This window comes from Nannospalax galili, unplaced genomic scaffold (assembly GCF_000622305.1).
Source record: "Nannospalax galili isolate Female #2095 unplaced genomic scaffold, S.galili_v1.0 scaffold14, whole genome shotgun sequence".
Classification (NCBI taxonomy): domain Eukaryota; kingdom Metazoa; phylum Chordata; class Mammalia; order Rodentia; family Spalacidae; genus Nannospalax; species Nannospalax galili.
In genome coordinates this window covers 4,242,167-4,268,569 of record NW_008336953.1, presented here as the reverse complement: position 1 = coordinate 4,268,569, position 26,403 = coordinate 4,242,167, and the positions used below count along the sequence as shown (strand labels likewise).

Sequence of the window (26,403 nt, the reverse complement as noted above, 5' to 3'; positions counted from 1 at the left end):
AAAAAAAGAATTTAGGGTTACCACTTCAGAGGGGGGAATATTAGAATAGCAAAAAGCCCCATAAGAAAAATAAGAGTGAAAAAAATTTAAAATAATAAAAGGTAATCCAGGCTTTCTTCCTGTACACAAAGCCCTGAGTTCAACCCCCAACACTGAAAAAAAAAAAAAAAAAAAAAAAAAAAAGAATTTAGGGTTACCACTTCAGAGGGGGGAATATTAGAATAGCAAAAAGCCCCATAAGAAAAATAAGAGTGAAAAAAATTTAAAATAATAAAAGGTAATCCAGGCTTTCTTCCTGTACACAAAGCCCTGAGTTCAACCCCCAACACTGAATAAACCACCTGTGGTGGCACACATCTGTAAGTCCATGACTAATGAGGCAGAGGCAGGAGGATCAGAAGTTAAGGTCATCTATGAATCAGAGCCAGCCTGAGCTACATGAAACTCTGTCTCAAAGTAAAATTAAACCATAAAACAAATTTAATGAAATTCTTTGAAGAATATAATGTGATAGAAGCCAGGGTTATTTTGAAAATGGAGTAGAGGCACATATAAACAAGATTAAACCAAAAAATTTTAATGAAGAGAGTACTAGATACCAATAAAAATTTTAATCACAACTACTAAAATAATGTGCTCTGAAAGATATCATCCAAGAGAGGGGAAATCCCAGAAACAGTCAAGTATGTGTGACAACTTAGTATCTCATTTCCTTGATTATAATATAATCAATGTCATATAATATAATACAATGTCATATTGTTACAGTCTCAAAATCAGTGTTGATGCTCACAGTCAATTGCATCTAAGAACCAAGGAAAGAAATCTCATAATATTTCAAGTCACTTGAGGGAGAATGGATTAGTAAATAAGTGATTCTAGAACAAAAATTTTTAATTTTTTTTTATTTTTCTGTTCTTTTTGAGACAGGGTCTCCCTGTAGCTCCAGTTACCCTGGAACTCGCTATGTAGACCAGACTGTCCTCCATCTCACAGAGATCCCAAGTGCTGGGATTAAAGGCAGGTGTCACTACATCCAACAAATAATTTAAGTTTTTAAGGAAAATAAGTTAATGGTTAAAATCCCTCCTCATACTATGCATCAGATAAATTTCAGCCAATCATGGCAATGTATGCCTACAGTCCCAGTCCACCGGAGGCTGGAGCCAAACAACTAACTTGAGTTTGAACCTAGCCTGGGTTACTTAGTGAATTCCAGGCCAGCCTGGACTAAGAGTGAAACCCTGTCTCAAAAATAAATAAACAAGTAAATTTCACACAGTCAAGGAAAATAAAATGAAAATAAAAACTTAGAATGAAAGTATCTATATTGTAAAACTAAATGATCCTGTAATGAACTCTGCAATATTTTGACCAATTGGCAAATTCACACTCCTTCAAAGTTGGAAAAAATCGTCATTATACGACACTTTTAGGGGGCGTGATTTTTCCTGTCTTCCATATTATTTTCTAAATATTATCAGAATTTCCTCACCTGCTCATACCTGAATTGGCTGGAGAAAGAAGTAGGCCAACTGGAAGATTTTACTGTAGAGCTCGTGTGCAAAGATGTGCTCAAATAGAAAAAAGATTTATTAATGGAGTGAATTGGATTCTCTCCCTAAATACTTTGAACTGGGAAAATGTCACACAATGGTATGTAGAAAGGGGTCATGAGGCAGAGTAGCAACAAGAGTCACAGCATGTCAAAACCATAAGAAAAGAAACTGCCTATGAGGAGAAGCACAGGTAGAGAAACATGGGTTTGGCAATTAGTGAAGGGAAGAGGAGACAGCTGAGCAAAGGAGTATTCAGTGGAGAAGAGCTGAGGTATACTAAGAGGGGCAGCAGCCAGGTTTGCCCACGCCTTTAATCCCAGCGCTTGGGAGGAAGAGGCAGGAGATTCTCCAAGATCAAGACCAGCCTGGTCTACATAGTGAAATCCAGGTCAGCTGGGGCTACAGGCACATCCTGTCTCAAACAAAAAACTAAAAAAAAAAAAACAAAAAAAAACAAAGAGGGGGCAGCATATCAAGGACACATGAACCTGAGCTGTTTCTAGTACTATATACATGCCCAGGTTCTCACAGTTGTCAGTGACCAGTAAGGTCATGGGCTCTAATGGATATGGTCTGAGTGAGTCTCTTAAGTAGTCCCATCCTCCCATTAAGAAACCCCACCCCCATTGTGAAGAGCCGGAAAGTTCATCAGAATGGTTGGTGTTCACAGATGGGACCTTGGGGAAGTGATTAGGGTTAGGTAAGTTATCAGGCTGCAGACCCCATGATTGAATCCTGGTGGAGGGGTGGAGGGACATTTCTTGTCATGTGATGCTTGGCAGGACATGAGTGTTCTACTGGCAGGAAGGCCATCCGCAGATATAGGCCCTTTATGTTGAGAACTGTGAGCTAAATAAACATTTTTTCTTAATAGGTTAGCCTGCCTTAGGTATCTCATTACCATAATAAAAAGTAAACATATGTTATTGGTCTTAAATACTCAAGAAAAATCCTTTTCATCTTACAATCTTTACAAATAAAAGAACAAAAACATCTGTGACCTATGAAAAGAGTATGTATTATATTAAAATGTATCTATAAATCCACTAAAAAGCACAGTAAACTTTCAAATGTTAATGTTAATTTTTGGCTATCTCTAAATAGTGGAATTATAAATGATTTAGTTTTATGCTTCATATTTCTGGCATTTTTCAAGTTTTCCTCGTTGAACATATACTACTTTTATAATCACTTATAAAACAAATATAATCCTATTTTAAATGGAAAAAAAATGTAACTAAAAAGATACCTTTAAAATAGCAACAAAAGCCATAAACTCTCTAACAGTTTAGTGAAATATACTTAAAATTCCAAGGAGAAATTCTGAAAACTCCAACAAAGTACAAAATAATGCTAAAAAACTGAAAGCTATCCCATGCTCTAAAATGGTAGAGTTTATTGCTGTAAAAATGTCAATGCTCATCAAATTGGGCTACAAATTTAATGTACAATGAATCAGACTTCTAGATGCAGTTTTTTTTATTTAATAGCTTATACTTAGGTTCAAGTGGAATAATAAAAGTTATAAAAAGATTATTTGCCCAAATAAATATTAAGACCTCTACCCAATCATGATCCAGGCAAAGCCACTAGATACATAAAGAGCTTAGAGACAATGCCTGCTATGATGGCGTGCGCCTTTAATTCCAGCCCTCAGGAGGCAGAGGCAAGTGGATCTCTGTGAGATTGAGATCAGCCTGGTCCGCATAGTGACTTCCAGGCAGGCTGGAACTAGGGAGACCCTGTCAAACAACAACAACAAAAAAAAAAAAAAAAAAAAAAAAAAAAAAAAAAGAGAGAGAGAGAGCTTAGAGACAAACGTGAATATTAAACATCTGTATGATAACAATAGCAATATTGAGAACACAGCTCTCTGATAGGTAAAAATAATGAGTGAGCCCCTCACCTAATACTGTTGTATACAGGTGAACTTAAGATGTCAAAGATTTGACTATGAAAAGTAAAACTATAGTGTTTGGTAATATAAGAGACTATTTTGTGATGATATATTAAAAGGCTTCATAAACAAAACTCCAAAGCATAAAACTTATATAAGGCAAACTTTTCATTAAATACTATCGTAATATCTTTTTAATTCTGTTCAAGAGATGACATTATGAGTAAAACTAAAAGATGGCAGGTTGGATGGTTTTTCAATGTCTAAAACTGAAAGGAAGCTATCTTCAATGCACTGAGCTCTGCTGTAACACCACAAAAATCTAAGAATTTAAATAGACAATGGGAAATGCATATAAATGAGAAGACAGACAAACAAGGCCAAGAGGTGCACACGTGTACAAAGCAATGCTGAGGTCACCAGTAATCAGAGGTGTACAATACATACCTCACATATATTCCACTGGCAAAAAAAAAAAAACTATGCTTTATACATTTAACTGGAATTATATGAACAAATGCTTCATGGGTTAGCTGCAAGAGGAGAATCATAGGAAAGACTGAAATGAACAGCCATGTTCTTTTACATGTAACTGTAGAAGAGTCTAGATTCATATTTCAGTAAGTTTTACCCAAATTCACCTTTGAGAAGTCATTGCTCACAAGAACACTCTGCACCTCCCTCCTTTAACTCAAACCTGTAACTACAGAAAGTGTGAACACACAGTTCTCTCGGGGTCTAGGTGGCAGAGGCAACACCTGGTAGGGCTCCTGCAGAAGAATGTCCTCAGTACTGGTGTTGGGTGTCTGGGTTATTTGAGGACAAAGCCGTTTCTCTGTAACACAAAACTTGAATCACAAGTCGTAGAGTGAACCAAGCCAGGAGGTCAAGAACTAGACCTGGCTTGGAAACCAAAATTAAAATAGAAGTAGGTGTTAAAGTAAACCAACACACCCATAACACTTTTCAGTTATACAGAACTTCACAGAATCATCTGAGAGGTACATAGTATCTCCATTTTACAGATAAAGAAGTAGAGTCCCTGAAGTTACACAGCTTTGAAGTTTGAGATAAGGAACTCAAAACCATGCATCTGACTTGACATCTACAAGCTATTTCCGGTATCACAGCTACCTGATACAAGTCCAGCAGAAATAATTTCAGAATAAACCTGCCAGAATGCTCAGCAAATTGACTAATGTTATACGCTACATTGCAGATAGATTGAGGGAGGGAATGTACTAGGTGATGTAGATTCACAATACAGGATGTTCCTTAAAAACTCACAAACCATGGGAAGAAGGATGCAGAAGTCAACATAAAATCTGTCTAGATGAAACGCACTGACAAATCCCCCTACACTCATCACAATGCTAGACAGAGGAGGGGCCGACATAAGTCTGGGCACACACACAGCCACTGAGTCAACACGGCTTCTCCTTACTATACTTTTCAGCCCTCTCATACACGGTATTGTTCCATGACTAGAGCGTGTATGTAGAGGTCCATGTGGTAAGCAGATGGCCATCTTTCAAGGGTTTTTAAGAGGAAGCCATTGTTGTGGGCAAATCTAACAGCCGTTAATGCAGCCAAAAGGAAGAACAGGGAGGATCATAAAAGGATAGTCTACAGATTTTACACATTACATATAATAGTTGCCTCTTACACATATTCACCAAGCACTTACAAAATAGGTTCTGATGGGCTTACAGATTAATTCAAGTGAAGGTGGGTCTGGGACTCCACCTAATGTGACTGTATTTACAGGCTGCCTTGTGCTAAGCTGTTCTTGCTGCCTGCAGCAGTCTACGGAACACTAACACATCCTGCCTTTTACTTTTCGAGAGAGAGAGGGGGAGAGAGAGAGAGAGGGAGAGAGAGAGAGAGAGAGAGAGAGAGAGAGAGAGAGATTCACATAGAACAAAAACCTGTCGTGAAGGCAGTGGAACTGCTGGTGAGGAGCTGGTAACATCTTTTCCACTTTGATGCAGAATACAGGGTACACAGGATGCTAATATCAATGAACTTTCGAAGGCCCTATTTTCCCTTCTGCCTCTTACAATAACATAGTAATTAGGAGTCAAATCTTTCCTATTCAAAGTTTTAGTGAAAGATTTGCTAATAATAAAGCAAAGGTGGGAAAACTAACCTCTGAACCATCATCAGAAATACACCATTGTCATTATTAGCTTACACACAGGAAAATGAAAAATCAATTAAAGCAATAATGGTTACTAAACCTGGCCAGTAATGAGCCATGTGATGAAGGAACAGAGTAAACAGTTGTAAGCACAGCCCTGCACAATGGAGTTTGCTGTGTCAGAACCATATTTTAAACTTTAAAGCCCAGATATGGCATGCACACCTATAATCCCAATAGTCAGGAGACTGCCACAGGAAGACCACCAGAAAATCAAGGCCAGCCTAGACTGCACAGTGAATTAAAGCCAACCACAGCTACACAGCAAGACCCCATCATCAAAGATTAAGTAATTCACATAATTATATAGGTCTTTCTAGTTTTCAAAGACTTGTTGGCATTTATTATATGATTTTATATTTTAAAATATTTTTATTTTTGTATGATGTAGTGCCTGCATGTATGTAAGAGCACCTGTGTCATGCAGTGCCCATGGAGGCCAGAAGAGGGCATCAGATCTCCTGGAACTGGAGCTACAGATGGTTGCTAGCTGCCATTCGGGTGCTGGGAACCAAATTTGGTGCTCTTAACTGCTGAGCCATTTCTCTAGCCCCAGCATGAATTGACATGTAATACGGTCACAATGCATACTTGTCTTATTCCTAACTTAAAAGGACAAAGATAATGTCAGAAGTAGCTAACTGGGAAGGTGGCTCAGTAACAAACTGTTTACCATTTAAGAGCGCCTGAGTCTGGATCCCCAGCACTATCCCCAGACACAGTGGCACATCCTAAAATTCTAGTGCTGGGGAGGTAGAGGCAAGAGGATTCCCGGAGCACCAGGTTCAGTGAGAGACCCTGTGTCAAAAATAATAACAATACAGTGGAGAGAAGTAAGAGAAGACACCCAGCACTGACCTCTGTCCTCCTCAGGTGTGTGCACACATATGCACACAGGAACACATCAGGCACATGCACATTACCACACACGCACACACAGTACCTAACTGATACCCATGAGTTAGGAAAGAGAGCACTTACACTGCTAGCTAAGTCTGTAAAAGTCTTATGAGTAATATGTGACTCCCTCTCAGAACCAAAACCTGTATTTTCTGCCGACTGTACTTCTGATCTCATAGGTAGAATCATACAAACACTAGCAGCAATACAACTTCTATCTTGCAATTTGGTATTTTTTTAAAAGCCCCAAAGATAGGAACAGAACAATAATAAGGCAGGAAAACTGTCTGGAAGCCTAGATGTACCCATCAAATATTTATATAGCAAATGGGACCTGTTGGGAGAAGACTGAAGCTCTGAGCTTCCCTTCCGGATCTTGCTGGATATGCCCATAATGCAAAGCCCGACTTCTCTGCTTAGACCATTTCTAGGGCTGTGCTTCGCAGTGAGCAACCTTGCGGGATGAGGTAATGTCTCCTGCCAGACAAAAAGCAAGCTTCCTTCTGCTTATTATAAAAGTCCCTGAGTTCAGAATTCACCTCTTACCACACAACCCATTGCATGAACGGGTGTTGGTACACCAGGGGTCTTTTTACATAGTCTCCTGAGGCTTCGGCAGAGATGGGGACAGGGAACATGTACACAATATACAGTCACTAGGAACAGTATTTCAGGATACCTGAGGGATTCAAATATAAACCAAAGCACTGTGCATGACTACTGGCATGCATTTTCAGAAAACAAGGATATTTTAGTGCATATGTTTTACAACAACAGACATGAACCGAATATCAGTGAATACTTCTTAGCATTAAGATCATGAGTAATTCAAACTTCTCTTTTGGTTCATCATTCTTTTCTATTTTTTTATTTTATTTTACATTGTTTTATACGTATAAGTGTATTGCCCACATGTGTGTAAGGGCACTGTGTCATGCAATTCCCACGGAGGCCAGAAGAAGATGCTGGATTCCCCTGGAACTGGAGTTACAGACGGTTGTTAGCTGCCATGTGGGTGCTGGGAATTGAGCCCAGGTTCTCTGCAAGAACATTCAGTGCTCTTAACCACTGAGCCATCTCTCCAGCCCTTTGATCATCTCCTAAGATCTTAAATATTTACGAATCTGTATTTGGTCCCTAAAATCTTGCCCTCAAATAATCTTGAGCAATGGGGCAAGGGAGCAAATGATTGGTAATCTCAGCACCCGATTAGAAATATTTTATCATGCTTTGTTAAAATAGACAAGGATGAAAGCATTAGTGGCATGATAGGAGAAATCACTTTGCCGTTGTGATGTTAGGTTTCATCCAAACTCTCAAGTGAACACCAGAGTGCAGAGTTAATACCATTAACATGACTGCGGACCACCTGACAACTACCTGTAGTTGAACCCCCTTGACTGAACAAAATGCCATGGTGAATTCTTATTGTCCTGTCATTGCTAAACAATGGTCCATTGTACAGCCAAAGACAAACGTTCATCTCTATCTCTTGCATCTCTACAAGACAACAATTAACAGTTCGTTATCTAAGGATACCATTATCAAATTATATTCTGCTTATTTAGAAGACCAAATTTAAGAGCTATTTTAGAGTCTTTTCATCTAGTGCCATTATACAATTAAATCATCTTCCCCAAACAAAACTAGACCCTAGTTTCAATCTAATTTCCAACAGTATAACTGCCCATAGTTTCGATCATGACTTGATATTCCTTGGTGACATGAGGTGTAAGGCTCAATCTCCTCATCAACAGCTAGAAGAATTTCACAGCAGTTTTTCCTAGAGCAAGGAAATCTCCTCCCCCACACCACTTCACTGAAGACGTGTCCGGAGCAGCTTGCCAGAACTTTACATAGCACATGCATTCTCCATCTGTCTGGCTTCTTGTTCTGGGGTGTCTATTCAACAATCAGGTCAAAGCTTCCTTGAGAAGGTCTATCCATTTTTTGTAGAAGAAAATAACTTACTTAATTTTAAAAAGAACCAATAAATATAAAATGAACTCTGGCCAATTAGGGCCAGACATTAACCCTGCATCCACAAATGTAATCTGTATTTTGGGACTTTTGTGGGTGACACTCTTTCAAAGTTATATGTGGCACATCTTTTTAAATTGCTGTGGTTTACATTCTGATAAAAGATGACTGTCCCCTAAAATTTATTTTGAGCCTGCTGCTTTAACAGGGGTAACTAATGTTTTATTTTATGGCTTTTTCTTTTACACTGAAATAATCTTGAGCTAATGTTTAACAAACACGTCTACTATGTTCTTAGTCTCCGTGGATATGGCCTCTTATTCATGAGTGCAGAGAGGTTGCTTCCACTGACTTGTTTAATTCAAATAGCCCTATGAGAAAAGACTTCTCATTTCACAGATGAGGAAAACGAGGTCCAGAAAAGTTACATAACATACCCAAAGTTATACTTTTTTGAGTTGTGAGGGGAAGGGCATAAGTGCAAAGCATAGTCTGTCTGAGAAAACAAATGCAGATATCATAATCTACCTTAAAATATGTAACCGCTGTCTCAACCTTGAGATTCAGTGACTTAGTTAAGCCATTTATGTGAATATTGCAACATCTACACAAAGACATCTCTAGGTGCACTGCTCTCTCATTTATTCTCTCTTTCTCTCTCTCTTTCTCTCTCTCCTTTCCTCCCTTATTCATATAGGTCTTAAAATCAAATTACACAGCTGATGACATGAACAGGGTTTTCAATTCCACACAGCATTTTTCTCTACCTCTTAATATTATAAATGAAGTCAGTTTTACATGGTAATTATGACCCATAAGTAACAACAGAAAATAAGACCAACAGAAAGTATTCTCCACTGGATTTTAAAAGGCAGAGTTTTGCCAAGCATGGTGGCGCATGCCTTTAATCCCAGCACTTGGGAAGCAGAGGCAGGCAGATCTCTGTGAGTTCAAGGCCAGCCTGGTCTACACAGTGAGTTCCAGGATGGCTGGGGCTACAGGGAAACTCTGTCTCAAAAAGACAAAAAAAAAAAAAAAAAAAAAAGGGCAGAGTTTTAATTAGGTGCCCAGGTGTAAATTGAATGTCTATTCTTTGTCTATTTGGAGTCCTATATGTTCAGTTATTACTTTGGGGTACTTACATGGTAGGCATTATGTTAGACATAATTACGGGCACCTTCATTGAAACTGTATTTGATATTATTCTCCCTAAAAATAACTTAAAGGATAAATGGCTTGCCTAACAACACATGGTTAGTAAGTGGAAGGGCGAATATGACATCCATATCCCAGGTGTAAGAGTAACACACTGGCCAGAAGACGGCTCGAGTTCTTGTTCAAGATGAGTTGGGCATGTTTTTCTACCTCCTCCTCAATAGTCAACTGTAATGATAATAATTAAGTACAAGATGGAAGAAGCAGAGTGAATGGAAGTATCAGACACAGATCTGTCAGGTTCCTCAAGACCATGCCAAGGGTGGAGGCAGCTAAGCTTGGGATGTGCTTAAATGGCCAAAGTGAGGTGGAAAGTACTAATCCAACAGAGCTTTCAGGAAGATTTTAAACTCGAAGTCAGCTATCAAGAAGAGAAAGGAAAGTAAGGCACAGATGAGATCATAAATTAAAGAAATTTTAAAACAGTGACATGGGTTGGCACACCCCCCACTCCTCATGCACTAATATTTAGTTCCAAGCTAAAAATCAAGAGATATTCTGTGTAGACATTGAAGGAAATATTTTCCAAGAGCTAAATGGCTTTTAGTTCTCCCAAAATAAAGGTCTAGGAGGGGGGGAGGAATTGGCCAACTTCCTCTTTGGGCATCCTAAAGTAAATGAAGCCTGACAGCCAAGGAAGAGACCCACTGAGGGACTAGGCTGCCCACCTGCCACAGGAATCCATTCCATCTGTGATGGTTTGAGTGAGAACGCCCCCCATAGGCTCCAAGTATTGGAACATTTTTTCCCCAATTGGTGGCGCTGTTTTGGGAGGTCTTAGAAGGTGTGGCCTTGCTGGAGGAAGCACGTCACTAGCGGCGAGCTTAGAGAGATTGTAAGCCTTGCCAGCCTTCCAGTCACTCTCCGCTTCCTGTGCCTGCTTGAAGATGTGAGTGCTCCTTTCTGCTCTAGCCACATCTGTGGCCATGCCATCCTGCCACAACGGACTCTAGTCCTTCTGGACACATAAGCTCAAACAAACTCTTCCTTCTATAAATTCCCTTGGTCACAGTGTTTTATCACAGAAATAAAAAAGTAACTAATACACCATCCAACTTGATAAAGTTCAATCATAAGCTAGGTGACCAACTAAGGACTGCTGTGCTGGAAACCTGAAAACCTGAAGGAGGGGAACAGATAGGAACAGCTGAACACCCAAAGCTGAAAGAAACAGCAGCAATTCAGGGACAGAGGATTTGTAGATGTCTTGATTAATGGCTTCAAGGAGACTTAAGATAATAAGCATACTATAGTGAAAAAGAAATAATTGAAGAGCAAGAAAGAGTTCATGAGTATTTTTAGAAAGATGCCAAAGCGAACTTAAATTCAATGAAAAGGAAAAAACAAAATCTCCCCAAAAGTAAAGAAATGGAAACAGAAATGAGAGTAGCATTAAGAAAAACAGAGATGTTTCAGGTTAGCTGGGCCTATAAGAAGACCCTGTCTCAAAAAGACAAAGGAAGGAAGATGGAAGGAAGGAAGGAAGGAAGGAAGGAAGGAAGGAAGGAAGGAAGGAAGGAAGGAAGGAAGGGAAAGAAATACACGTCAGTTGGGGCTACAGGGAGACCCTGTCTCAAAAAGACAGGCAGACAGAAAGACAGAGGTTATGGTGGTGATAGGGTTCAGCTGGTAAAGCCACCTGCTGCCAAGTCAAGTCTGATGCCCTGAGGTCAATCCCCAGGATCCACCAGGCACAAGAGAACCAATTCCTGCAAGATGTATTCTGACCTCCATATGTGCACGCACACACACACACACACACACACACACACACACACACACACACATGCACACAAGATAATTGTTAACATGTTTTTAAAGCACAAAGATTATATGGTAGTTTCGTTTTGTTGAGAAGTCCCCATGTTGACTTACATAGTGGTTGCACTGGTGTGTTGGTGCATAGTTCCACCAACAGAGAACAAGGGCTCCTCTCTCCCCACATCCTCTCCAGCACTTGTTGCCATTTGATGATGATGGTTATTCTGACTGGGGTGAGATGGAATCTCAAAATAATTTTAATTTGCATCCATCTGATGATTATGTAACAATTTGAAATAGTCATTGGGCATCTTTGGAAAACTGTCTGTTCTGTTCATTGGCCTATTTATTAAAGAAAGTTGGGAGTTTGAGGTATTTTTGCAGTTCTCTATGTATTCTAGATATTAACCCTTTGTCTGAAGGATAGCTAGCAAAGATTTTGTTCCATTCTGTAAGCTGTTCACTCTGCCGATAATTTCTTTTCATTATATTAAGTGAGACAACACAGGCTTAGAAAAACAAATACCACATGTTCTCTCTCATGCAGGTCCTAGCTTCTAATTGTTAAGTATGTGCATCTAGGGTGTATAAATGTGAATAAAGACCAGGCAACTAGAAAGGGGCCTGTGAGACAGGAAAAGAGCTTTTTATCAAATTTTGGGGAATTTCATACAATTTACTTTTGATCATATTCGGACCCCCTCCACTATCTATAACCCCCTTTAATGCCCTCTTCTCCTCAATTTCACAATCTCTATTTTCTTTTTTAAAAGCCTATTGAGTATAATTTGTGTCCCCAAATATCCTTCAGTGTGGATCCATTCCCTGTAGCCTGGTCAGCCTACCCAGCATCACGCCTTGATCTGATGGAGAAGACAACAGAACACCTGAGATATTGAAGTGGGAGAGGGAAAACTGGGGGAAAAGGACCACAGGCAGGGAAATGGGGGAGCAACAAAAAGAGGGGTATTGGAGGGGAATCAACTGAAACAATGTGTAGAAATGCCATCAGGAAAACTGTTTTGTAAGCTGATATTAAAAATAAATAAATAAAAGCAATTTAAAAATAAAGGAATACAGAGGTTAATCCAGAAGGTCAAATGCACAACTTGGAGTTTGAGAGAGAGAAAATGGGCGGTAGATGGTACTTTAAGCTGTCCTAAAAGAGTTTCTAAATAAAAGTCTAAAAGGACCACAAAGTAATGAAGTCCATGAATCAGAAAGAATCACCATCAAGAACATTCAGAACCCCAAGAAAAAAGACAAGATTACCCACAAAGTACAATATATTAAGTTGACATCAAAGTTTTCAGTGAGAGCAGATGTGAAAGACAGTGTAACAATGTCTTTAAATTTTGGAAAGGGCCTGGAGATGTGGCTCAGCAATTAAGAGCATTGGCTGCCCTCGAATAGGACCCAGGTTTTGTTGCCAGCACCCACACGGCATCTCACAAACATCTCTAACTCCAGTTCCAGGTGACTTGACACAGTTTTCTGGCCTCCAGGGGCACTGCCTGCAGGTGGTGCACGTCCGTACATGCAGGCAAAACACTCACATACATTAAAAAAGGAAAAGAAAGACATAAAATTTGGAAGGCAAAATAACTTTGAACCTATATTGTCAATATTCTGTCAATCAATCATACATGAAGAGAAAGACATTTGCAGAAAGGAAAGACTTGGAAACTTTCCCTTCCACACATCTTTTGTGAATAAAGTATTGAGAATGTGCTTCATGGTAGAGGAAGAATTACAGCACTAACAGGACTTGCACCTAACACAGATATTGAATGAATCCAAAAAGCCAATAATTTGAAGAGATTCCATGGCAATTGCTCTGTAGAGACATAACGAGACTTGTACAAATTGTGACTCACAGAAGACTCATCAATAAAAACATGAGTTTCCTTCAAAAGAAGGGTGGATTTAGGAAGCTGGGTATGTTTTAAAAATAAATTATGAGATTCTTTTTGTCTCTTCATGTGAGAAAGAAGGGCAGTTAGCCACATCAAGAAGTGGAAGGGAATGGTGAAAAGTCTTACTGTACTAAGAGGTACAGGCCAATAACCCCCAGTGCTCAGGAGGTTGAGGCAAGAAGATCCTGAACTAGCCTGGGCTGCACAGTGAGTCTCTAGAAGGGGAGTCTTGACACAGACTCAGACAAACTAAGTGAAACCATGTTTTCAGCAGTTTTCAGACAATGACCAGTCACTGAACCTTGGAATTCAGAATATTCTTGAAATGGTTCAAATTTCAGTTCTTAAAGATAATAGATAAGTTCAATATACAAATAAGATATTAATCAGTGCTTCTCTCAGCCTTGACCAGAGAAGTGTCTTTGTGTAGTAGGCGAAGGTTAATATAGAGATTGACAACTGAGCAATGAGCTGCAAAGAAGTAAGCCTTTAGCACTCAGCTTCAAAAGGCACATCTGTGTCACACACACATACACACCCCTCCAGCAAGGCCTGGGAAGCATCGTGAAAGAGGGAACAGAAAGAGTCTGGAAGCTGGAGAATGGAAGTGTGCTGCAAAATGCTGTCATCTGGACATGATATGGTCACTGCAGTTGTGAACATGCAGCAGTTGTGGCTACCTGCACAAGACCTGCACACACAACACATGGAAGCAGAAGGGGACTCCTTGGGATGAAGGAGGTCAGTAGGAGCCAGAGAGGGTAATAAAAGGTCATGGGGGTGAATATCACAATGTGTTGTAGACATATACGAAATCGTTAAAAATTATGTAAGAATATCAGAATAAACAGGAGTGAGATGAGTATGTGGTGGGGGATGAGAAGACTTATAACTGAGGAACTCAAAGCAGCCAGTCGAAAATTAAAAAGTAAAAGGACAGTTAATAAAATTGCAGAGGGTTTAAGGAGGCTAGTCCTCACCTGCCACACTGGAGAAGGGTAGTAGTCAGGTCTTCTTCATAAACCTGCCATTCTTGTTTTCAGTGATTAATAACCATGATCAGAAAAGCATCTACCTAGACGTTTCCTATCATTCAGACTCTACTTTCTCCAAATCCATGTTTTAGATGTTTGTAGTCTTGCTTCTGGGTCCTCCAGTCTCACCTCTGGCCCTTTAGCCTCTTACCAACTATTTTTTGGGAAGTCTCTGACCTTAGCCCCTTAGACCGTAAAAGGTAACCAAGTATCTGTCAGGAAATGCCACATAACCATACTGAAGGGGGTCAGGAGCATGCATGACATCATCCCAGCTTTGCCCTGTGCCTCTCCTTTTATCCTCTTATTGTGTCTGGAAAAGTGTTTCATATTCCACATTTGGACCTAAGACACCAAATGCTCCAAATGGAGTTTTATAAGGAATTCTGGATTTTTAATTCCTACCTCCTTTACATTGCAAATATGCCGTACAACCATTCATGGTCAAGACTATAACAACTAGAAACAGCTTATTTTTGCATAGAAGCTTTATTGTGAAAACTGTAAAATCCAAACTCCTAGTGCTAAGTAAGCCCAAGAATGAAAGAAGCAAAAAGAGCCAAAGTAAAACAAGGAATCTTCAGTCATTAAACAGTAAAAGCATCCAAAGGGGGAAAATTAAAATGCATTCACCATTTACATATTTCTAGAGGCATAGATTCTTTTTTAATTTTTTTCCATTTTAATTATATGTATGAGTGTATTGGGTGTGTACCTGCAGGTGCCAGCAGGTGCGAGAGGTGTCAAATCCCAGAAGCTGGAGCTGCAGGTGGTTGTGAACTGCCTGACTTGATTGCTGGAGCTTGTACTTGGACCCTCTGGAAGAGCGGTACATGCTCATAACTGCAGAGTCATCTCTTCAGCCTCCAGATTCTTAAGGGACTTAATATGCATCTGTGTCATCACAATGCTGCAACCCTTTATCAAACACTTTCTTTCAGTATGTCTTATCTGATGCCACATTGCTCATCTGTCTGCATCCCAGCTACACCGGCTTTCTGTTCTTGGACACACAGTCCTGTCTGGGGCTTTTCTACTGCTCTCCATCTGGAGTGTGATCACTTCTGCATGTTCCAGGACCTCCTGGGCTCCTTCTCATTCTTCCAATATGAGCTCAAGCTTACTTCTTCATCAAGACTTGTTTTATATATTTATTGTTTTTGTTTTATGTGTGTGAGTGTTTTGCCTGCATGTTTATAAGTGCACTCATTTCATGCAGTGCCTGTGGAGTTCAGAAGAGGACATCAGGTCCCCTAGAACTGGAGTTGCGGACTGTTGTTTGCTGTCATGTGGGTGCTGGGAATTGAACCCAGGTCCTCTGCAAGAGCAGCCAGGGCTCTAACCATTGAGCCATCTCTCCTGCCCCATTTGTAAGACTTTTTCCCAGCCCTTCTTCATGGATCCCACTCCGCCTTTCAGACATTCTTAACCACATTATCCTAGTCATCTCATTTTGTAAAGGGCCAGTGGTGCAATGCACCTGACTCTGCACCTTGTAGCATTCATTTCATCAAGAATTATTTTAATTTTGTTGGTTTGTTATCTACCCTCGTTCCCACAAAAAATAGTAAATGGGGTCGGGGATTTTGTTTGATATCTTCTCTTCCCAGTAAGTATAGCTCTAGCACATACATGTAATATTCTCTATACTTTAAAAAATGAATACAAATAGAAATTTTTAAATTTATGTATATACATATATATGATTGTTCACTCTTTGCACAATAAGGGATATCCTATATCCTACACCTTTCACAGATAAGGAAACTGAGTCACAGAGGGAATTGTGTAATCTACTCCAACACAAGTGAAATGGAAACTCTTGAACTCACACCTGGGTTTAAAATCCCCAATCCTTCCTCCTAGACACTGCCCTATACTGTGTCTCTGAAATATGCAAATCATTTGTAAATGGCACTGGGTACAGGAAGTAATAAAATGTGATTCTCATACTTCTAGGATGCACACTGTTTAGGGAATAGGACAGTTCCACTAAGAGACAATAGATAGGGCTGGGTATGATGGTGCACGCCTTCCAGCACTCAGGAGGCAGAAGCAGGTGGGTCTCTGAAATGGAAGCCAGCCTGGTCTACATAGTGAGTTCCAGCTCAACTGTGGCTACAGGGAGACCCTGTCGAGAGAGAGAGAGAGAGAGAGAGAGAGAGAGAGAGAAATCATAATAGGAGATGTATATGTTATAGCCTGAGAGGGCAAAGGTCCTACTACTGACCTACACCCGGTATCATTTTAAATACTTGCTGCAAAGTATTAACGTTCTGTTAATAGAATAAGCTCTGGCTTAGCCTCATAAAAGCTTTTACTTCCTGAAATAAAGTACGGAAATTCAAGCACAGTCAACTTATCTTTATAGTGATGAAATCTCCAGGAATTTGATTCCTCAGCTATCTACTGGGGAAGAATAGTTCAGTTTCATCCAAATATGAAATTGCTCAGTAAAACAATATCCCACAGTGTCATTCATGCAGATCATTTCTCATCTGCTTATTCGTCTCCATTTGTTTCCTCCATCTTCTCTCCTCCTTCCTCTCTTTCCCACAGATATTCACAAACACATGCACTTTCCTTTCAATGTATATCTTTTTATGGGAAATCTTGAATATAAAACATGTAAGTAGAAAGCAATGCTTAGCAATAGGTTCTGCCAGTAATTTTTGAGATACTCTGAGCCCTGATGTTATATATAAATACAAATTTTCAATTGATCATCAAATGTTCTGGTTTCTATTCATGTTGGGTTATTTATAAACAATGACCTACATAAGTAGAAATGTGACTTAAATAAATTTATATATATATATATGTGCACACATAACCATGCATATGCATATATATATATGTATAACACATATGGAAACCCCTTGACTCTTGTAATAAGAATAGCCCAGAATAGCATTATATCTTATGTGTTTCTCCACATCAGTGGCTTTCAAATAGAGGCTATTTGTCATGCTGGGGTATCTTTCCCTGGTTGTGAGCAGAGGTCCAGAAATGCTACTAAACATCTAAAACTCAGCAAGAGGGACTGGAGAGATGATTCAGCATTTAAGAGCACTAGCTGTTCTTGCAGAAGACTTGGGTTCAATTCCCAGCATGCATATGGCAGCTAACAACCATCTGTAACTCCAGTTCTGTGGGGTCCAACGCTCTCTTCTGGCTTCTGTGGGCATTTCATGCATGGGTACACTTACATACCAACAAGAAAAATACTCTCACACATGAAAAATAAATTAAAAATCAGTAAGACATAACTACCTCATAGCAAAAGATTATCTGGCTCAAAATGTCATTAGTATCGTGGTTGAGAAACCCTATTCTAAACCATTGGCTGGGACATCAAATATTAGAAAAGGTTAAACCCTTTATTCTCCAGGCAACTGAAAAGTAAAAATAAAGGAAAAAATTCGTCACTACAATAATTCTGCTTAACTCCCAATGATCAAAACTAATTGTGTTGATACATGAGAATTTTATATTTCCACCTAAAAACTTGAAGCACTTTAGAAAGAAAAGGTGTATCTGTTTCCTATTTGGTCTCTAGGGGGTCATTTCCCATAATATGAGTGAAATGCATGGCCAGATGGCATGGGAAAGACTTTTATTCTTAACTAACCTATTCTGAAAAGTTTCTGTTGTTTCTGACCCAATATTTTGTGTATTTCACATACATTAAAAAGAAAATATGGTCATATTTTAGTGTATCTCATCTTTTAAATTATACATCTCTGTATGTTTGTGTGTGGGTTTGTGAACAGGAATGCAGTGCCCACAGAGACCAGAAGAGGGTGTCAGATCCCCTGGAGCTGGAGTTATAGGCAGCTGTGAGCCTCCTGACATGGATTCTAGAAACTGAACTCCAGTCCTCTGCAACAGCAGTAAGTGCTTTTAACTGCTAAGCTATCTCTCCAGCCTTTAGCTCATCTTTTTAAACAAAATCACAATGAAGGCTACAGCAGTCTGGTATCTACACAGAGCCGAGGAAGATCCACATTTCATGTTTCCACACGTGCATCCTTTGCTGTGTGTAGGGAAAGTTATCGATGATAACAGAACTTTGTTGTTCAAGTGACCTTGGAATTTAATTTCCCATTTGCTAGTTTTGTACTACATCAAACGTAAGACGTCATTGGTTCTAAGTTGAACTGTTTTATTGTGTACAATCAAAACTAAATTAGTATCAATTGAAATTTACATATGCTGAGTCATAAGATATATTCTATTTGGAAGACATCAAAATGTAAACATGGTACATCTTAGAATCGACAAGATGCATTGTCCTTGACTCTCACACCCTTTCCCCTCTCAAATAAGAGCCTGATATGTTGTTGTACATAAGTCTTTCCGTAATGATGTAATAGGCATATTTATGATGCCACATACATGCCTAAGTCTACTTTTAAATTATGGATACACTGGGTGCTTAGAAACTGGACAAGATATAACTAAGACAATATAGAAGTGTTTTTAATTTTTTTTAATGGAGGAAATTATAACCAGTGAATAAGAATTCTTATTTCAAAATGGTGTTTTCATTTAGCAATAGTGTGTGTTAGTGTGTGTGTGGGAGAGAGGGCAACAGGGACAGAGACAGAGAGAGACAGAGACAGAGAGAGACAGAGACAGAGACACAGAGAGAGAGAGCCTCCTTCTTGTACAAACAGATAAACTAAACCAAAGTAACAGAACTTTTGTTAGAAAAAATAAATTTTCATGATCATTGGTACATTAACCAGGTGTCAGTGTATAGACCCCCACACAAGGACATTTAAGGACACAAATTCAATTCTACAGGCTTTATTATATACAATAGAGTACATTAAATTGAGCAGGGGGCAGTAAGGTGAGGTGCAGATAGGGGAGATCTAAGTATCATCAAATTATATGAAAATCACAAAAAAATCAATAAACATAAATTTTCTAAAATATTGAGGTTTAATTGTTCATCAGCTAGTCTGTATTCCCATAAACTTTACCTATAATGAACGTAATGGAACTAGCAATCCATGTGGTTGCTTTGAGGCACTATAACATCCTTAGATGTAAAGAAGCAGCAGCTCACTTATGGTTTGGCATTCTAGGAGGTGAAAGGAGAAGGGTTGTAAAAGACTAATTTTAGGCTAGATGATTAATCTTTTTCTAACTCAAAGAAGCATTTCATTGAATGGCCATTTACCTAAATGCTTGTATAGATCAAAGTTTTTTCACTATAGGAAGAAACACTAGTTGAACGAACAAATGTCAGCTACAATAGAAATTGCATATAGAAATGAATTGCTCCAAAAGCTAAAAGGCAGATAAAACTAAAAGACCAGCAAAACAAAACTCAGCAATGCATATGACATTGCTGTGCTGGGAAAGAGCTTAATAATGCTGTTGGCAGGGAACTCTCCAAAACACAGCCCCGGTACCAGTAAGCTTCCTATTTGCGCGTAATCACAATCAAGCTGCCAGAGGTATCAACGTTCCAATGTGCTGTATTAGAAATTCAGCTTAAATAACCCTTCTAGTGCATAACATCGAATCAGAACTGAAGAGAGAAAACTGATAAGGCTGTGACACTGGGGAAACCAAATAGGCACAAAAGAACATCAACAACATACTTCTGAGCACCCTGGAACATTACATTATAATCATAAAATGCAGAGCACGCCGAAGGTTGAAAAGCGTAGTCTTTAAACGCAGACCTCATATAGCCTAAAAGACCTTTCTGAGGTTGAAAATATTTGCCTTATGAAAAAGTTGAGGGCATAAAATCAGTGTAGGGAGGGTACCAATTCCCTCTCTAGAGGGTAGGCATATACTCTTGTAACTTATTCAGCAGCGTGGAAGTTCCACTCTGCTCCCAAATGCTTGTTCTAGAAAATGGCAAGATTATTTGGGGCCACAATAAATACTTCCTTTTGAAATTTTACAGTCAACCTCAGTGCAAATTGAAAACAATTTTTAAAAAGAGTAAGAGCTTCTAGCCAAGTGTGATGGCGCATGCCTTTAATCCCAGCAATCAGGAGGCAGAGGCAGGCAGATGTCTGTGAGATGGAAGCCAGCCTACACAAGGTTCAGGCCAGCTGGGGTAACAGGGAAGACCCTCAAAAAAACAAAACAAAAAATTGCAAAACAACAAAAGAGTTTCAAAATGTCCAAACACTACTTATCTTCAGAAAGACCAAATGGGGTATAGGGGCTGGAGGCATGGCTCAGCCATTAAGAGCAGTGGCTGTTCTTGCAGAGGACCCAAGCTCTGTTCCCAGCATCCTCCTGGCAGCTAACAGCCACACAGTAGCTGATAACTGTCTATAACTCCAGTTCCAGGGGCTCCAATGCCCTATTCTGGCCTTCACAGACATTGAACACATGTGGTGCACTTACATACAGGCAAAAACACTCATACACATAAAATAAAATAACTTTTTAAAAGGCTATGTGGAATATACTGAGGCTCCTGGTTTAGATACTGGTAGATACTGAATATAAGTATACTTCAAAGTTCTTGAGGGAAAGTCAGATCGTGCTTGTTCTTTTTTTGAAATGGAGTTTTACTTCCATTAGACTCTAAACACTGAATACATAGACTGGATTTTCTATGAGTAAATGATCATTGCAGGACATTCCTGGTTTATTTGCATCTGTTTCCAAAACTACCTATTTGTTCTTTGGATAAGCTTCTTCAGAACTTCTGGAGCAGACATATAAAAGGTATGTGGAGATCATCAAGCCCTTTTTACATTTTAATTATGCAGAAACTGGTTTCCAGGCAGGTGATACAGCCAGCTAGAGGCAAAAGTGGGAACTAAAGCAAAGTACTAACTCAGACGCAATAATCGAAACATTATACAACATCCTTTATTGCATGACTGGCCAAAAAAAAAAGTATGTATTACTCATTCAGAACAAATCTATTAATTCCAGGCAATACCACACTTCAAACATACATGTGAAAGCAGCTTTGGAGGAGAGGTTGAGAGCTTTGTACGTCAACACGAAGACTGAACATAGGCATCATATGTTATACCAGAGCTGGATGATAAAATTTTGATTTGAGTTCCCTAATTTACCATCTCACAGCTTGTACATGTTGCTTAACTCTTCTGAAATTATAACTACTTGAGAGTTCTAAGAATTAAATGCACAGGGTGTGGTGGTACACACCTTTAATCCCAGCACTTGGGAGGCAGAGGCAGGTGGAACTCTGAGTTCAAGGCTAGCCTGGTTTACATAGTGAGCTCCAGGTCAGCTGGGGCTACAGGAAGACCCTGTCTCAGAAAGACAAAAAAAAGGACTTAAATGATTAAATGCAGTTGTACAGGAATCCAGTCTATAGTAGGTACTCAATAAATAATGCACCTTATTAATTCTAAACTGCCACAAAATGTGTCACTTCTGGAAAATTCCTTTAGTTCTTTGGGTCTCAATTTCTCAAACTGAAAAATGAGATAAAACTAAATGAAGTCTTGAGTTACTTTCATCTCATCAAGAAAGAATTCCCTGGACAGAGATGTAGCTCAGTAGCAGAACAATTTCCTAGTCTATGAGAGTCCCTGGGTTCAGTCCTCAGTGCAAAACAATGCCATTCCCAAGTGAACTCACTTGCATTTAAATTCAGCAAATGTCTAAATATCCTGTACCAATCCTAGTCACCCTCACTACCAGAAAGAGATTCATGCATTCAGCAAAATGGACTCCAACTCTGATCCAAGAAGTTATAGAAACATGTCTTCAGTAAACACCAAAGCATATCTCTAAACTGCAGACAGGAGGTCCATGACCCATTTCTGTGCTACAAACTTTATATGTGGCTTTTAGGTAAGGCACAACAACAGGTAGAGCCACCTGATCCCTTTAAGATTTCTTCTTGTTCCTGTAATGAACATCTATACACGTCTCCAATATGGATCTGAATGGCCGAGGCCACCCACAGGGCAGGAAGCACTCAGGAGCACAGATTCTGCTCTTTGTGGCACTGCTGAGATAAGCCAGTTTCTGTAGAGCCAGGCACTCAAGGATCTGGCTGTGTCTTGGCTGGAGAGCATCACTGGTGACTATGGAAGCACCCCAAACAAACTCTTGTCAAGGACTGTGTAGGGGACATGTGAGTCCTCCCAAGTTTTGACCTTTTGTGTCCTTGGTCTTTCATCATGGCTGAAGGCACTGAGTACATTACACTTTCTGATCATAAGAAAAACAATTCTAGCGGTTGGCAGTGTAGCTCAGTGGCCTTGCATGTGTTCGACCCCTGGTTCCATCTCCTGCATGAGGGAAAGGGTGGGGGAGAAAATAGTTCTAAACTGAATGGTCTTTCTTCTCAGTCACATCTGAATCATCTGTGTAAGATTCTCATTCTTACACATTAACCTCTTTGTTTACAATATCCTAAGTCACCTTAGTGTACTGGTTAAAGGTTATGAAGTGGGCTTCTTTACTCTCCTGTTTAACTGCTGTGCAATCAAGCATGAAATTTAACCCCTCTGTGTTTTAGATTCCTTTACTGTAAAATAGAAAATAGTAAAATGTAACTCACAAGATTGTTGTGAAAAGTAGTGAAGAAAGTTCATACCAAAAGCACAGAGCCTAACATCAAGTAATTGTTAGATGAGAGAGAGGCGGAGACTCTGAAGGCTCATCTAAAGGCCACAGCTCTCTGGCAATGAATGGCATCTACTGATCTATCTACTTCTGGGCAAATCGAATGGCAGAGATTCAAAGCTGGGCTCAGCACTTACTAATAGGATCCTGCAGGAATCAGGAGGAAATGAGATTATCCTGAAAGTAGGAAAGTTACTGCAATTTAAGATAGCAGCTTTAACACACACACACACACACACACACACACACACACACACATATCAAAGAACTGAAAAGGGGGATGTTTTTCATTTATTCCTTTTTAAGTGTTGCTAGCATTAGGAACTACAGAATTTTATAACTGCATGACTCCCTGGACACTGTCTACTTCAACTCTCTCACTTAGCAAGTACCTGAGGCCCAAAGAGCTTAAACAGCTTGCCTGAGGCAGTTTAGCAGCAAATGTCAGTGCCAAGATAAGATTATAACACTCCCTGTTTCCCCACCTACTGCTTGTGTGTCTCAGTAGGTCAGCACCCTGTATTTGCTGTTCCAAAATAAATAAATAAATAAATAATAAATAAATAATCCCATACACAAAGTTTTCTCACATCTTCCCAGGTTCACAAAATGTAAGAAAGGAACTTTACCCCACCAGGACCATGACTTCCACCTTCTTTTCAGAATCTCTCATCACGTGACCTGTGGTGGACCTCATTAACCTGCAGCCCTCTCCCAAACCCTCCCTGGAATTTCTGCTCTCTTCTATTCCTTTCTGTCATCCATTCCTAAAGGCTGCTATTAGAAGCTCCTCACCAAAAGACTGAGGTACTTCCCTGAGCAGAGCTGACAACCTGCTCATTTGCAAATTCTCAGCTCTCCTCCAATGCCATAGGGAGCCTCTGTCAAGAGATGCAAAGCTGTTTAAGTTTCTGCCCCTCTTTCAGTTCAGTTAAAACTGATTTCTCCCTCCCTAACTCTAGTTCAACTTACAAGTGTGTGGCAATGTGAAGGGCTAGAGAACCTTTAGCTATAACACAGGAAACAGGAAGAGGAAGACACCAGGGGAGAAAAAGACCACCAGAAGGAGGAAGCCAGTAGAAGCAGTCTGACCAAACTGTCAAGTCTGGATCCCAAAGACAGCTCGCTGCTGCTGAGTGACTCAGTGCTGAGTGGCCACAGCTGCCCAGGGAATGGCACAGGTTTAATTATACACTCTGTTAGCTGACTAACAGCAGGCTAGCCTCTAGACTACAAACAGGAAGTGGGCTGAGGCTATCCCCAGGTGACAGATTCAAGGAAATCTCCCTGCAGCTCCCTTGATCGCCTCTCATCTAACGTTTTTCAGTCTGTCTGATGGGCACATCCCAGCTCCTCCAAAGTTCAGTGACACCCTCCCAAAAGGGTACATGAGCCGACTTAGGGAATCCCTTAGCCGAGGCTCTACTTTGAGGCATCACAGACTGCCAATGTTCTTTCCCAGGGTGCCCACCTGCAAAACCGAAAGACGGCTTTTCTTGTGCCCTTTTCCCCTCTCCCTACCTGAATTCCGGGACCAGGTTAGGCTGAAGCCCATAGAAGGCAGCGGAGAGAGTGACCAGCCACCCGGGCTTGTAACTCCCGTTCTCGCACTCCAGATAAGGCGGGGACCACTTGATGTGGCTCCTGTCCCCGCCGAGCCCGTCCCTGCGCCGCCAGTTGTGTCCCAGGCCCCGGGGCCCCTGGTTGGAGCCACGGCGGTGCAAATGGGGCCTCCACTTGCGCCGAAGGCCATGGAACCACTCGCTCTCTAGAGTGGCGTTGGCTAGGTGGTGGGCGGAGGAGGACAGGTCCTGGAGCAGGATGCGACTCTCCTCGCGGGTGGCCTGGAGAAAGACCTGCGGGGCGGGCGCGGACAGCGACTCGGTGCTGAAGGTGATGGCTGCCCGGGAGATGCTGGGCTCACCCTCCAGGAGGCTCCGCACCAGAGCCTGGTACCACTCCAGGTCATCCTGCAAGTTCTGCTCCCGAGACTTATTGCTCTGTAGCATCATGTTGAGGAAGTTGGTGGCGTGCGTCAGAGTGTCCAGCGCCCCGTGTAAGGAGGGATAGGAGCTGGCTAGGGCGGGGGACTTTCCTGGCAGACCCGCCAACTCATAGCGGCTGGAACAGTTGGTTCGCTTCAGCTGGTGGGAGTCCCCGGTGTAGAGGTAAGAGGCCACGTCCGTGGGCACCTCCTCGGCAAGTTTCTGTGCCAAGATGATGCCGTCGGTGGAGCGGCTCCAGGGAGCCGAGGGGTCCGGGGCTGAGGCTCGAGCCAGCTGCTGGGAGTGCTGCTTCCCCCTCGGGGCCCTCTCTCGAGGGGAGTCTGGCCGTCCCGGAGGGTCGCGGCTAGCGCCAACAGCTCCCAATCCCAGATGAGCGAGCAGGAGGCAGAGGAGTAAGGGATAAACCATGGCTCCCTTCTATCCAGCACTGGAGACGGAGGTAATCCGAGGAGTCACTTTGCAAATTGTGGTCGTCGATTTATCACCAGTAAAGACTTTTCATTAGAGGGTCTTCTGGCTTCTCCCCGGTGGCACCAAGTCCAAAGGGACTTTAAAATAAGAATGTTTTGGAATTGGCCCAGCTGGCTAAGCTGCCGTCACAGATCCAATCACCTGTGGCAAGGCTGGCTCCACAATGGGTCGGCTCGGGATTACGCACCTCGCAGCCTTGAGCCGAACAGGTTACATCCCCCTCGCTCTCCGGGCAGCTATAGTTAGCCTGCTTACGTCTTTCTGCTCGGCCGCTTCCACCTCGGCTCTCATTGAGGTGTGTTCAAGAGCTGCGGCTGCTGATGCTGCTGATGCTGATGCTGATACTGCCTCGGGGGCTGCTGAAGACGCTGCTCCATCATCTCACCCGCCGCAGGTCGTTCCCGCCTCCCTGCTCTGGCTCCTCCTCGACCCCTGCGCCCCAGGCTAGGCGCGCACAGACCCAAGCTGGGCACAGCTGGGAGTCCCCAAGGCTTCTTTAAAGATGCTAGCGTCTCTGGAGCCCGGGCAGCTGGTTAACTGGAGCCTTTAGTTTTGGCCACAAACCACACTGCTGCCTTTCCCTGCTCTCGGAGGAAACCAGTTTAAAGAGACAGCTTGGCTGCAACCAAACCCTTGTAGGGCGGCTTCAAGTCGTTTTGTGCCCTGTTTGGTCGGCGCCTCTGTCAATCAGCTGACTGCCATTTATTGGCTGGGGCGGGAGCTGTCCAGTGCTGAACCCCAGGCGCACAGAGGAGGCGGAGGAGGAGGCGGCAGCCGGGAGGCAGCCGCATCAGTGCTTTCACCCACCCGGTTCCCTGATGACTCGGAAACCCGCAGGGGTGGCGTGGGGTGGGCGGGAAGGAGGG

At 41.3% G+C, this 26,403-nt stretch overlaps 1 protein-coding gene across 2 annotated transcripts in view; it reads right to left on the bottom strand.

Moving 5' to 3' along the window:
• Gpr158 (G protein-coupled receptor 158) overlaps positions 1–25,829 on the bottom strand; it is a 444,454-nt gene extending 418,625 nt beyond the window's left edge. The window contains exon 1 of one of the 2 annotated variants that reach the window (XM_008831743.2): positions 24,582–25,829. In XM_008831743.2, the coding sequence (XP_008829965.1) occupies positions 24,582–25,474 (893 nt within the window). In that variant the 5' untranslated portion in view covers positions 25,475–25,829. The remainder of the gene's footprint in view (positions 1–24,581) is intronic. The other variant, XM_029562921.1, reaches the window with a different exon arrangement.
• Between the last annotated feature and the right edge of the window lie 574 nt (positions 25,830–26,403).